Consider the following 13979-nt stretch of genomic DNA (forward strand, 5'->3'; position numbering starts at 1 on the left):
GTTGTATGGTAATCGTTTTTTGAAAACGATGATGATCACAGCCGCAATCGAAAAAGAAGGAAGATACGATATCTATTTTCATAAAAATAAGGAAACAAATTGGAACGTATCTTTTTTTTTTTCCAGGAAATAACATTTTTCTTTTTCATCAAATAAAATAATTAAACAAAACTACGTAGTTTTGACAATTAGGTACCTAAGTTTATATCCTGCTGTAAGGTATATTCACTTTTCCATATATATATATATATATATATATATATATATATATATATATATATATATATATATATATATATATATATATATATATATATATATATATAAAAGTTATTAAGATATTATATGGAAATGCTTTAATTTCAAACATATTTAATTTCTCTTTGAACATATTTGTATTGATTTTCAAATATATTGACACGTTTTCATTTGAGTTAAATTTACGTATTTCATTTACTTAGATAAGTTAAAAACATCGTTGAATTATCATCTTAATTTTAACTAGTAAAAACCCTCACACTACATTGGTGTTTTGAAGCAGTTTAGTGTGTCGGGAAACTCTAACATACAAGTTTTATGATTGATGACTTGTATTTTTGCTAATTATTGGTTGTTTTCTAAAACATCCGGGTAAAAAGGAAAATAAGAAATTTTTTTTATTTTATTTTAGAGACTAAAATTGTCAAACCATATAAAGAAATGTGAGCAAAAGTGGCTAAAAGTAGATGACCATGAGGTAAAAAAAAATGGAAAAGACGTCATGCAGTTGAAAGTTTATAAATACTGGGGCAAAAAGACAAAAAGAAAAAATTATTATTTTAAGTACTAAAACTGTCAAAACATGCAAACAAATATGACAAAAGTCTAAAACATAAAACTTTTACTATTCCTCCGTTGGAAATTAATTATATAATGAAACGAGTGATGGTTAAAAAGTGAAATTGTACTGATATTTGTCGGAAAAGTAAATAAAAAGTTACAAATACAAAAATAGTTCTTTCAAATGAAGACAAGCTGTAGACATAATGAAAATGTCAAATATTAAGTTGAACTTTAACTAAAAGGTGTTTATGTTTATTTTTTGAAAGTGATATGATAAATGTTGAAGTATTTGGCATATTTGGAATATATAAACTATCTACTAAATAGACTAATTAAAATGTAATTCTTTGTGAAAATGATCATATTTGAATTTATTTTTTTGAAATAGAGGTAACTCTAAAATTTTGTAAATAATCAGGCAACTTAGGTAATTATGTTTTGTTTCTCAGACCTTCAACTTCGTTATTATTAATTTAAACTTTAAAGTTGATTATTCAAAACTAACTATTTAGTATTAGAATAAAAAAAATAAAACTATGCAAATTTCAAAAAGTTATTATTAAAAATCCAGTTATGCAAACATAAAGTAATGCCAAATCCAAATACCAGCAACAACTAGGCCCGCCAACGGCCCGATCTAACTTTGGGTTTAATTTTTAGTACTTTTTAAAAGCGAATTTAATGATAAAATATTTTATGGAATTTATTTTAAAACACATAAAGTGTACTCCTATTGGGCTCATTGAAAGTTGCTCCATTTCAAAAAGGGTCTTTTAAACTATAAACGTATAAAGTATGAGCTGGCCCAACTGATTGAACACCGAGTATCGTTCAAATCAGATGGAAAAACAGCACATCCCGCGAAAATAGCATCTCCGTCGTCGTTACAAAATTGTTGCGATTCAGAAGGCGGAAAGTTTCACCGATTCATGATTACAGATCTCAAACCTTTTCATCGTTTTCAATGGTTTAACAGGTACGATTTCCTTTTGTTCTTATATCGAATCTACTGTTTTTAGACCGAGTTTCCGATTGTAGATGATATATCGTTAGTAAATGTGACCTACAAATTTATAATGGATCTTATTCTAAATATTGCGTTCATCATGATCGCTGCATTCTATTTAACAGTATAAACGTATGGTTAAATCTGTAACGAATTTCGAAAGGAAAGGTCCTTTCAGTAGCTTTTGTGTTCGATTTCGTTAACTGATGCTAATACTTTGAATTTTATAAACTAGTTAGTAGTGATCACGAATTCATGTACTGAAATATCGAATTAATAGAACATGTATATATTGTTGCATCTTTGAATCTCTGATGACTGATGACTTTGTATTTCTCTCACAATCGATGTTTATCCCTGATACTTTACTCTGATTATAAAAAAAAAAAAAAATCACACAAATTTTAGATAGGAGTTAAAAGAACTCTCCTGTGACCTGAAATCGTCATTATCTGAAGTCTTGTTTGGATTAGAGTTATTCATTGTATTGTAGTAGACAAATTTTGGAACATTTTTTTAATCGTGTGGCACTGCCATGTGCATTCATGTTTGTAAGGACAAATCTGTGAAAGCAGGACAATCTCACACTGTCAATTTTGTGTGCAGTCCCTGATACTCATGTATGTATGTGTATCAGAACTTAATAATATAAGTTTATGTTTTCCCATAAAGTTTAGGGTAATATACATAAAAGGCCATTATTTTTTGGCCTTTTTGGCACTTTAACCACTGTTTTATTTCGGTCGATGAAATTTTAAAAAGAACATTTTACTCGATTCCATATTTCCGGTTCAGGTTTAAAATGTGTTGAAGTTGACATGGTAAAAAATTAAATATCCTCTATCTTTTGTTCCCACTTATCTTTCTACTCCTATAAAATAATAATATGTGAAATTCATTAATTCTCTCTCTTAACATTCTTTTTTGATTTTGATACTTGTAATGATCTAATTAGTTTGATTTTGATACTTGTAATGATCTAATTAGTAGAAAGATAGATATGAACAAAAGGAAGGAAGATATTTGATTTTTCTTTTCCCATTTACGTACATGACGTCATATGTACTTCATTAAATAGCATGTTACTTCTTGAAAATGCTTTCTTATTTGTAGTTTTAGTAAATTATACACATACCATGTAGGTAATTAGAAGCCATTTTAGAAAGTTAGACGTTATTTTAGTATATAAATATGATGTCATGTAAATAAATAAGAAGTCATATCATTCTTAACACCTGCTAAACTTGAAATAGGGGTCACAATTAACTTACGTAAAATCTTATGATTAAACCGTAAAAATTAGAAAAACATAATAACTTTTTGGGTAAATTAAACGAATGGTCCCTGTGGTTTGGGGTGGTCTGTGTGCTTGGTCCCTAATACTTTTTTTTAACTCAGACAATCCGATCCTTATGTTTCAAATTTGTTTCGGTTTTGGTCTCTAAACAAGTTAAAAAGAATAAGGACTCATTTGATAGACATCTTTCCAAGTCCAAACAAATATTTATGGTTGAATAGGCCGGAAAAACTGTTTGATTTGCATAAAAAATTGGTCTTTCTCGGTAAGATATGTCTTTCTCACAAAGCCCAAAACCATGTATTTACGGGTTGAATGAAACTTTGGACAGTTGTACCCTAACAAAAAAAAAGACACGCTTTTCATCTGCGTCTTTTTTTTTTCTTTCTACTCCATCGATCATCAACCCTTTCTCCTACCATTCGATCTTGTCTGCAACAATCGGCTGCATAGGTGCTCCCTCTGCTATAGACAAAGTTGTCGATGGCCTCCGCCTGCCTCCGTCATTGACTCCAGTCGCCGCCCTCCGCCAGCGATATCTTTTATACAGTTGTTAATGAAAAAGACCCTTGATTTCGTTTGCCTTCGTCCGTTCTGCCACCAGCTTCCCCTTCGCCTTCGTCAGCTTCAATTGGTGAAGTTTTCTTTTTCTCTTGCGCTGAAAATCGAGTATAACTTCAAGAATTTCTTTTTTTCGTTGAAATTCGAGTATCAGAGTTTTATTACTTCGTTTTCTGAAATGATATGTTTTTAAAAATACTCTAAAAATTGTGTTGATTTCTTGCTTGAAAAGAAAAATAACGGTAATTGAAGGTTTGTATTGATCAGATGCACTTCAGGTATAAAGACTAAATAGAAACTTAAACAACAAAAGATAAAGAGCAGAAATTAAAAGACACAGAGAGTTCTCCAAATTGTTTCTTTCGCCAAGAAAGAGGTTTTGTCCTCACAAAGAAGACGATTGTCACAAAGACGATTACGACACCAAGCTGTGCACACAATATTAGAGTTTTTCCTAATGTTGTATATATACTAATATATGCATATAGGATTGTATCTAATCTATACTAAGAATCGATCTTATCATAAAGATACATAATGTGTTATCTATTCTATACTTATATATATCATTACCTAATATTCAAAAGATTACATAGAATAATTATGCTAAATGCTGACGTTGATAAGCTTGATACGTTGGTGTTGTTGATTTAGTTGATGTTGACGCTGACAGATAGTGTTAGAGTGTTTAACTCATCAGATCATAAGGTCTGACATTACAATCCCCGCTATCTGATGATGTCAAAACTAATATTTAATGAATTCTTTAGCTCGTGCTCCCCCTTGAGAATGAATGCTTAACTCTTCAGCTTTAACGAATGCTTAACTCTTCAGCTTTAACGAATGCTCCCCTTAAGAATAAAAGTGACTTCCTATTTTTTTATTTTTCAAGAAATTGAGGCAACATATCTAACATGGTTATGAAGAAAAGCAGAAGAATGAAGAAATGATAAGCCGAGGACGAAAATATCCGTAATCAACTTAACTCCCCCTTAAATTTAGTTTAGTTCCCTTTAACTTCGGGTTGAATATCCAATTAACTCCGGGTTGAATATCCAATTCTCCCCTTTTTTGACCTTAGCATGAGAACAAAACTGAAGGATAGTATCAGTGATGTAGCTTTGTAGTGTAGCATAGGATTGTGAATCATCTTTAAACATAATAAAAGTAACATTTTTTTTGTGTTTTTATAGCAAGCAAACAAAAGCAATGTTAAATTGAAAGTTAGAACAATTAAATCATTAAAAGAATGTCAATATCCGCAATCAATTTGTTTAAAGCTTTTCATCCAATGCCTTGGTGAAAATATCAGCCAGGTGATCATTTGATGGGATGTAGAACAACTCCACTTTTCCCTTTTGAACTATGTCCCTGATGAAATGATGATGGATGTCGATGTGTTTGGTCTTAGAATGTTGCACTGGATTTTGTATCATATGAATGAAGTAGGTGTTGTCACAACAGATAGGTATCTTCGAGAAGTTTAGACCATGCTCCAAGAGTTGATTCTGAATCTATAGAATCTAAGCACAACACCTTCCAGCAACAACATATTCAGCTTCAGCGGTAGAACAAGCCACTGATGTCTGCTTTTTACTGGACCAACTTACCAATCTATTTACAAGCATTTGAGCTCCTCCTGAAGTACTTTTCCGATTGATGTCACATCCACCATGATCGGAGTCAGTATATCCCACCAGCTTAAACTCAGAATCACGAGGATACCATAACCCAAGAATGGGTGTATGCTTTAAATACCGAAAGATTCTTTTTCACAGTGAGTAGATGAGATTCCTTTGGACTGGTCTGATAACGAGCATACAATATAGTAGAAAACATAATGTCAGGGTGACTAGCAGTAAGATAAAGTAGAGAGCCTATCATTTCTCTAAACAGAGTTATATTCACATCAGCACCATCTGGATCAGCGCTAATAGACGCTGAGGAGGACATTGGAGTCTTGGTCGGATTGCAATCAGATAATCCGTACTTCTTTAACATATCTACAATATATTTAGCTTGGCAAATGTGAATACCATTAGTTAGTTGTTTGACCTGCAAACCAAAAAAGAAAGTTAGTTCACCTATCATGTTCATCTCAAACTTTCTGGACATAATCTCTGTGAATTCTGAACTAAGCTTTTCATTAGCGGATCCGAAGATGATATTATCCACATACACTCAGGCAAAAATGATATGGGATCCCAAATTCTTTATGAACAAAGTATTTTAATCTTTCCACATTTCTATCCATTTGAAAGAAGATAACTTGCCAATGTGTCATACCATGTCTTAGACGCCTGCTTTAAACCATAAACAACTTTATCAAGACGATAGACATGGTTTGGAAATTCTTCACTTTCGAACACTAGAGGTTGCTTTAGAAAAACTTCTTCTTCAAGATCACCATGTAGAAAGGCAGTCTTGACATCCATCTGAGAAACTTTGAAGTTCTTGAAATAAGAAAAAGCAAGAAACAGGCGAATTGCTTCAATTCTGGCAACGGGAGTAAAAGTTTCATCATAGCCCAACCTTCAAGCTGATAGAAACCTTGAGCTACAAGTCTAGCTTTGTTTCTTATAACAATCCCATCCACGTCCATTTTGTTCTTAAAAACCCAACGAGTGCCAATGATAGTCTTTCTTTGTGGTTTTGGAACAAGAGTCCACATACGATGTCTTTGAAATTCATTCAGCTCATCCGTGGCATGGCCTTGATCCAGTTAGCCTCTTTCAATGCATCAATGTCATTTTTTGGTTCAATTATCGAGATAAAATTTACAAATATGCAGAAGTTGTTGCTGACTACGCTGCGGGTAAGAATTCTAGAATTTACATGTTCAATGATTTGAGATTCATGATGATCTCTGAGAATTCTTGGATTTAAACTTTTGATTGTATTACTTTGAGTATAATCATCTTGATTTGATGGTTCAACATCTTTAGAGATGACAACCTGATCTTCAGAGATAGGTTGTGAACTGATTAATTGATCAACGTTTGGTACAATAGGCTCAACATCACTTGGTAAAAACTTAGGAACAGGATTATAGGGACTGTAAGTAAGTTCATTCAGAATTGATGAGGGAGGATCGAATGGATCATGAATGAATGTGTCTTCATCAAAGTTAACATGAATTGTTTCTTCAACAATTTGCCTTGAAAAATTGAATACCCTGAAAGCCTTGGATATGCTGGAGTAACCTAGAAAAACTCCTTCATCAGCTTTAGCTTCAAACTTCGAATGTTGATCTCTTTGATTCAAGATGTAACAAACACATCCAAATACATGAAAATAAGAGATGTTCGGTTTCCTTACTTTCAGTAGCTTATAAGCATTTTTCGCATGACGCTTAACAATGATAGACCGGTTTTGGGATAAGCAAGTTGTATTGACAGCTTCAACCTAAAATCACAAGGGAATACCAGCTTCAACGACCATAGTTCTTCCATCTTCAATGAGAGTTCTATTTCTTTTCTCTGCAATACCATTTTAATGAGGAGTTCTAACTGCTAAAAAGTTCTGAGAAATTCCTGAGATTGAGCAAAAATCTTTTAGAGAGGAGTTTCTAAATTCAATTCCATGATCAATACGTAATTCCCTTACTTTGTGATCATGAAGTACTTCCAACTACTTAATGAGGGCAATGATTTCATTAGCGACATGACTCTTTTTTCTTAAAAAAGACAATCCATGTAAACCTTGAAAATTTATCCAAAATGACAAGAGTGTATTTCTTTCCATCCCATGACTTAACCGAAATTGATCCAAACAGATCCATGTGAAGAAGATGAAGAGTTTTGACAATAGAAGAGCAGGACTTTTGCTTGAAGGAAGACTTGGTTTTCTTCCCCTTTTCACATGCTGAGCAGATCTTGTCCTTGACAAACTGCACTTTAGGAATTCCTCTTACAAGTTGATTCCTAGCAATCTTCGAAATGTTCTTGAAGTTCAGATTAGATAGCCTTTTGTCCCAAATCCAATTTAGATGAGATTGAGCATGAAAAAAGAAGCAACGATGAAGAGAGTTGTCAGCAGAAAACATATCTAGAACATAGATGTCGTTTTGTCGAATTGTAGTAAAAACAATGACATTCTTTTGATCAACAACTTTTCCTTCTCTTTTGTTAAAGAGAACTTCGTAGCCAACGTCATATAGTTAACCAAATACGGACAAAATGAAACCAATATATCGGTCTAAGTAACACACACACACACACACACACACATATATATATATATATATATATATATATATATATATATATATATATATATACCTGTTCCGGCAGGTAGCGGTTCCGAAGAAATGAGAACCGGAATCGCTTAAGGCAGTTGCAGTTTCAAGATGATTTTAGTTCCAAAAGCGGATACCCGGTTTTGATGTTCATCCCTAAAAGAAAGGATATCTGATTTCTTATTTACAAATAAACGTAGTGCTATATGGAAACCTATTTTCCTACAAATATTTTATTCATTCCTACTGGTTCACTGAAGTAACAGAGATTAGAGAACTCTATAACCCATTAGAACCAAACTGATTGGGTGACATGATTACTTCTTTCTACTACGTGTTTATCTTTAATTTTGTGCTTTCTAGGGTTAATACCTTAAAAACCATTATTTATACATATCCGTTTCGATTTAACCCTATCATTTTTATTTGTTACTTATTTGCCATTAATTGTGTTGACTAGTTATGAAAAGTCAATGGTAGCCGGTGTCGTCGGTTTAACAGGTTACCCTAACCTTTTACATACCCAAAATCCACTTTTTCCCCAAAACCTCTCCTTCACTCGGTTTAACAAGCGTTCTTCCTCACACATCACGTCTTCTTCTTTTCCATGGCTTCGTCTTCAACAACTTCTATCAGCAAACCGATTTATCGCACTAAGTGTGATTGTGGTGATCAACTGCAATACTCAGTTTTAAGAACTGATAAAAACCCAGGAAGAAAGTTCAAGGCATGCCCTAACTATAAGGTAAATTTGAGGGATTTTGTTTTCCCATTTTGTTATCTTTCAAAAGTTAGTAAATGAAGCTTTTGTTGGCAGGGTACCAAAAAAGGGTGTAAATATTTCAAGTGGCTTGACACGGAAGAGATGAAGTTTTATGCTAATGAAAGGGAGCCCTATAACGAAGTTGTTGCTAGTGGTGTTCTGCAGGTGATCAAGTTGTTGAAGTTTGTGTTGGTGATGTTAGTGGTTATTGGAGTAATTTTGTTAATTGACATTGTATTTTAAGAACCAGTTGGTTAGGGCAGTTGTAAGTTAAGGTTGTTGTAGGTTCTTCATTTTGGTTAGGGCAGGTGTTCAATGTAGTTATGGTAATGTTTGATGGAGAAGTGTATTGACAGTAATCCAATCTTACAGTAATCCAATCTTATTTATGTCCCTGTGATTTGGTAATTGCATTATAGTGATTCATTACAATGTAGTTATGGTAATGTACTAAATCTTGTGTAAGCAAGTGAAATATAGTAGAACTTGGTAAAACTTGGTAATAACTGAATGTACTAAAACAAGGAAGTAAAGGACATTAACTGGAATGACAATTAACATATGATTGTAAGCAGGTGATCACTGTAGTTATGGTAATGTTTGATGGAGAAGTGTATTGATAGTAATCCAATCTTATTTATGTCCCTGTGATTTGGTAATTGCATTATAGTGATTTATTACAATGTAGTTATGGTAATGTACTAAATCTTGTGTAAGCAAGTGAAATGTAGTAGAACTTGGTAAAACTTGGTAATAACTGAATGTACTAAAATAAGGAAGTAAAGGACATTAACTGGAATGACAATTAACATATGAATGTAAGCAAGTGAAATGACATTAAGTTCAAATACTTGCATTCATAATAACATAAAAGGGGGTATTACAATCTGTACCAAACAACCAATTGCCCAACAATGTTTTAATGGCCATTAACTACCAATGTTCAAAAAGGCCTAATTGAATACTACTAGATGCTGATATACAATTGGATGGTTGTTACCAAAAGCTGATGAAATGTTAACAAAAAGGGCAAGCAAAATACATAGTGCCCATGATACCCCCTCCTAAATAGTCCTACTCCAAATTAACTGGTTTCTTAATACTAGAACCCCTTCCATCCTTATCATAAACTGCTTTCTTCAGCTTGATTTTCACAATTCTCTCAGAAATCTTCCTTTTCCTAGGCCTCCCAACAACTTGTGTATCTTCAATGAAGTCAATATTCCCATCATCTTCACCAACCCAAGCATTAGCATCTAAACCTTGTATAGCGACTTCTTGCACTGGTGGCACAATCTCATTAACATCTACACCCTGTAAGACATGATGTATTTAAATACCCTATGTTAATCACATATTAGTTTTAAGAAATTTAAAGTAAAGGTTGGCATACCATTTCTAAGTTTTCTTCAAGCAAGTTATCTTCAATCTCATTAACATCCTCTTCTAAGTCTGCATTAGCATCTACACCCTGTAAGACATGATCTAGTTAATTACCTTATGTAAATCACATATTAGTTTTAAGAAATTTAAAGTAAAGGTTTCCATACCATTTCCAAGTTTTCTTCAAGCAAGTTATCTTCAATCTCATTAACATCCTCTTCTAAGTCTGCTTCCAAGTGATCTTCAATCTCATTAGCATCTACACCCTGTAAGACATGATCTAGTTAATTACCTTATGTAAATCACATATTAGTTTTAAGAAATTTAAAGTAAAGGTTTCCATACCATTTCCAAGTTTTCTTCAAGCAAGTTCTCTTCAATCTCATTAACAACCTCTTCAATCTCATTAGCATCTACACCCTGTAAGACATGATCTAGTTAATTACCTTATGTAAATCACATATTAGTTTTAAGAAATTTAAAGTAAAGGTTTCCATACCATTTCCAAGTTTTCTATAGCCTGTTCAATCTCATGAGGTTCATAACCACATTTTTGCAACAATACATCAATTTCATCAGAAATAGCATTCCCATCATTCACAATTTTGGGTGCAGTTTCCTGTACAGTTTCCTGTACAGTTCCATTTTCTTCTTGCACAGTTGCATCGTTTGCAGTTTCAACCCCACCTTGGTCATCCTGGTTTGAGGATCCTTCTCCAGCCTTCTTTATCTTCTTCTTTCTTTTCACTACAAGCTTAACTGCCTTTTGTTTATCTTCTTCTCCACCCCTCCTTGGCCTTCCTGGTTTTCTAGGTGGCACATACTCCTTCATCACTCGCTCATTCTTACAGGATTTCAAGTTATGGCCGAATTGTAAACATTTGCTACACCTAACAGTCCTACAAACTCTAGCTCTAACAGTTGGGAACTTGGAATCATTGACCTCAGACACATGCCTTCTTCTCTTGGTTTTTGGCCTACCAGGCAGTCTCCTTGTCAAAGGAGGTAATGGCTTTATATAGTCAGTGGGTGCCCACAGGTTGCTTCCATTCACTGGTGATATATTTGTGGTATATGCAGCCATAAATTTCTCTTTTTGGAACCAAATGCTTAGAAAATCAGTTGGATTCATGTGAGTGTAGTTTATTGCTGCTTGACCATGCACACATGGTATTCCAGATATCTCCCATAGTCTACATGTGCAATAGTGTTGTTCCAAATCCACTTTGTAAGCTGTATACCCATACCTTGTCTCAAATACAGACCCCCCAGTTGCTATAACTTTCCAGTTCCTATAAATACAAATTAAAAATAACAATTTCATGTTAACTATACAACACAATTTAATGGTAAGTAGTAACAAGTTTATGTAAGAATTTACCTCATCTCTTTTCCAAACTCCTTCATTTTCTCTATGATAGCTGGACACGATTCAGTTCTCCAAGTAGAAGCTTTATCAGCCAAATAATAAAACCTAGACATGACATAGATTCTAATTTCCTCTAACATTGTGAGAAGTGGTTTTTTCCTAATATTTATGATCATGGAGTTAAAGGACTCAGAAACCCCATTTTCCACTGCCTCACATGCATACCCTAGTCCAAAAAATGCCCTACACCATGATTGTGGATTCTTAGACATCAACCAATCATATCCATTTGAAGTGATTTTCTTAATTTTTTCCATGTTAGACACAAAATCCCCTTCATGTGAACTAGTTGCAGCAGCCCAGAATAAGTTTTTCAACTCTAAACCTGTATGCCTCTTCCTGAAGTTGGCATAAATGTGTCGTGCACACTGCCTGTGTTCAACATGTGGAAGGATAGCTTTCACAGATTCTAGAAGTCCCTGAAATAAGTAAATTCAACATTAATATGGGTTAGACAATATAAATGAATACATAAAAAAATTTGTAGTATTTATGTTTACCTTGTGTTGATCTGAAATAACAACTAGACCCCTTCCATCCTCAACACCCAAGTCATCAACCAACAACTGTAAAAACCAAGTCCAATTTTCTTTGTTCTCTACATTTACTACAGCCCATGCAATTGGATACACGTGGTTGTTAGCATCTCTTCCAATAGCAGTCAAAATCTCCCCTTTGATTTGTCCCTTTAGGAAACATCCATCTAAGCCAATCACACGTCTGCACCCTGTATTCCATCCATCTTTCAATGCCTTAAAACATACATAAAAACGTTCAAAATAATTCACCCCATCTGGATTTACAGAAACTCCTACTTTGCATGTACTTCCAGGGTTAGATCTAAGGATTTCGTTGGCATAATCCCATATCTTAGCATAGTGTTCCTCCAGTTTACCTTCTATCATCTCCCTTGCCCTTACCCTTGCTCTATGACATTGCCCCTTTGACACTTTCACTGAATATTTTGTAAGGACATCCTCCATCATCTCAGGTAGTGTCATTTTGGGCTTCCTAATTATGTCCTTAATGTAGTGTTTTGCTAACCAATTACAACTAACCAAATGTCCAAAATTATAATTCCTTGCACAAAGATGTGTTTCAACCATAGATTTTATCTGAAAAGTACGTTCATTATACTTCCACGAAGCATGGATCCTAAAAGGACATGGTTTTTTTGCATTTTTTTCCCACACCTAACAATTACCCTGCTTTTATCACTTTTCATGAACCAAAGTTGGTATCCATTAGCTACAGCATAGTTAGTGAGTGCAAACCTTAACTGAGCAGGAGACTCATATAACTCACCAACTGTAGGCTTCATTTGGTTCCACTTGACGGTAGGATCGTGCACCCTGAACTCGACACCCACTTCCAAGCCATTTTCATCTTCAAGGTGTTCATGCTCAAGCTCTTCCTGGTGAATGTCTTCAACATCAGCTTCATCGTCCCCTTCAAACTGATTATTCTTTAACATTTTATCATCACATAAAATGTTAAGAAAAGGGTCGTCACACAAGTTAGATGTAGGATTGAAGTTATCTGGTTCAACATCCAACAATCCTAAGTCAAGACGATCATCATCAGACTCTTCTTCATCACGTACGTATCTCAACTTTGTCTTCTTTGTCGCCTTTGATTCTTTACTTTTCATTCTCCGTGATGATTCTGCCATCGAACCCTTGAAAACCTTCAGAAACCCTCTTTCAAAACCCTCTTGCAAAACCCTCTTTTGACGATGATGTTATCGGGATACCCCTTTGTTAGTCAGACATGAGGGACAAAGGTGGTGGCTACTATGCACGTTCCCAAGAATTAGTAATCAAGTGAAGAGATGCAACCGGCAAGGAGGTGATTACCGGTTTTTAACCGGGTAAGGTGTAATAAATGGAACGTCATTTCATTAACGGTGGCAAATAAGTAACAAATAAAAATGATAGGGTTAAATCGAAACGGATATGTATAAATAATGGTTTTTAAGGTATTAACCCTTATAAATTATCATGGTTTTGTGGGCCTGTGTGAGGTTGAGAGTATATACCTTTTTTAAGATTTAAGATGTTTGTTTTTAAAAACAATTACTCTTTTAATGAGATTCCGAACATGAATCCTAAGGCAATTTTTCTAATCATGACATAAAATAAATTAAAATGGTTGTTTGATTCTTTAGAATCAAATCTTTTTTCAATGCAAACCAAACATTAAAAATAATATATATATATATATATATATATATATATATATATATATATATATATATATATATATATATATATATATATGTCTAATTTTGATACATTTATATTTAGACATAACAATAATGACTTTTTGCTAACTATTTTTACATGACATAATGTACGATTTTGCTAGACTTCTAAAGAAAACAAATTACTTTAATAGAATAAATTATACAACTAAATTAACTTATGCTGTTAATTTATTTATAGAAAACAAACTATATAAATCATTTACCTTATATAAAAT

General features: G+C 33.5%; 1 protein-coding gene and 2 long non-coding RNA genes across 3 annotated transcripts; 1 reads left to right on the plus strand and 2 right to left on the minus strand.

The window, feature by feature from the left end:
- Positions 1–1655: 1655 nt before the first annotated feature.
- Positions 1656–9075, plus strand: LOC145029441 (uncharacterized). The gene is made up of 3 exons (XR_013676542.1): positions 1656–1798; positions 8384–8668; positions 8741–9075. It is a non-coding gene; the product is annotated as an uncharacterized LOC145029441 (long non-coding RNA).
- An 871-nt stretch (positions 9076–9946) lies between these two features.
- Positions 9947–10490, minus strand: LOC145029442 (uncharacterized). Its single transcript, XR_013676543.1, has 3 exons — positions 10415–10490; positions 10237–10335; positions 9947–10000 (listed from the first exon to the last, which is right to left on the minus strand). It is a non-coding gene; the product is annotated as an uncharacterized LOC145029442 (long non-coding RNA).
- A 57-nt stretch (positions 10491–10547) lies between these two features.
- Positions 10548–13233, minus strand: LOC145030511 (uncharacterized). Its single transcript, XM_078978865.1, has 3 exons — positions 11999–13233; positions 11451–11917; positions 10548–11361 (listed from the first exon to the last, which is right to left on the minus strand). The coding sequence occupies exons 1-3, from the start codon at positions 12602–12604 to the stop codon at positions 10548–10550; spliced, it is 1887 nt and encodes a 628-aa protein (XP_078834991.1). The 5' UTR covers positions 12605–13233.
- Positions 13234–13979: the final 746 nt, after the last annotated feature.

Source organism: Lactuca saligna, chromosome 2 (genome assembly GCF_052625555.1).
Source record: "Lactuca saligna cultivar CGN05327 chromosome 2, ASM5262555v1, whole genome shotgun sequence".
NCBI lineage: Eukaryota > Viridiplantae > Streptophyta > Magnoliopsida > Asterales > Asteraceae > Lactuca > Lactuca saligna.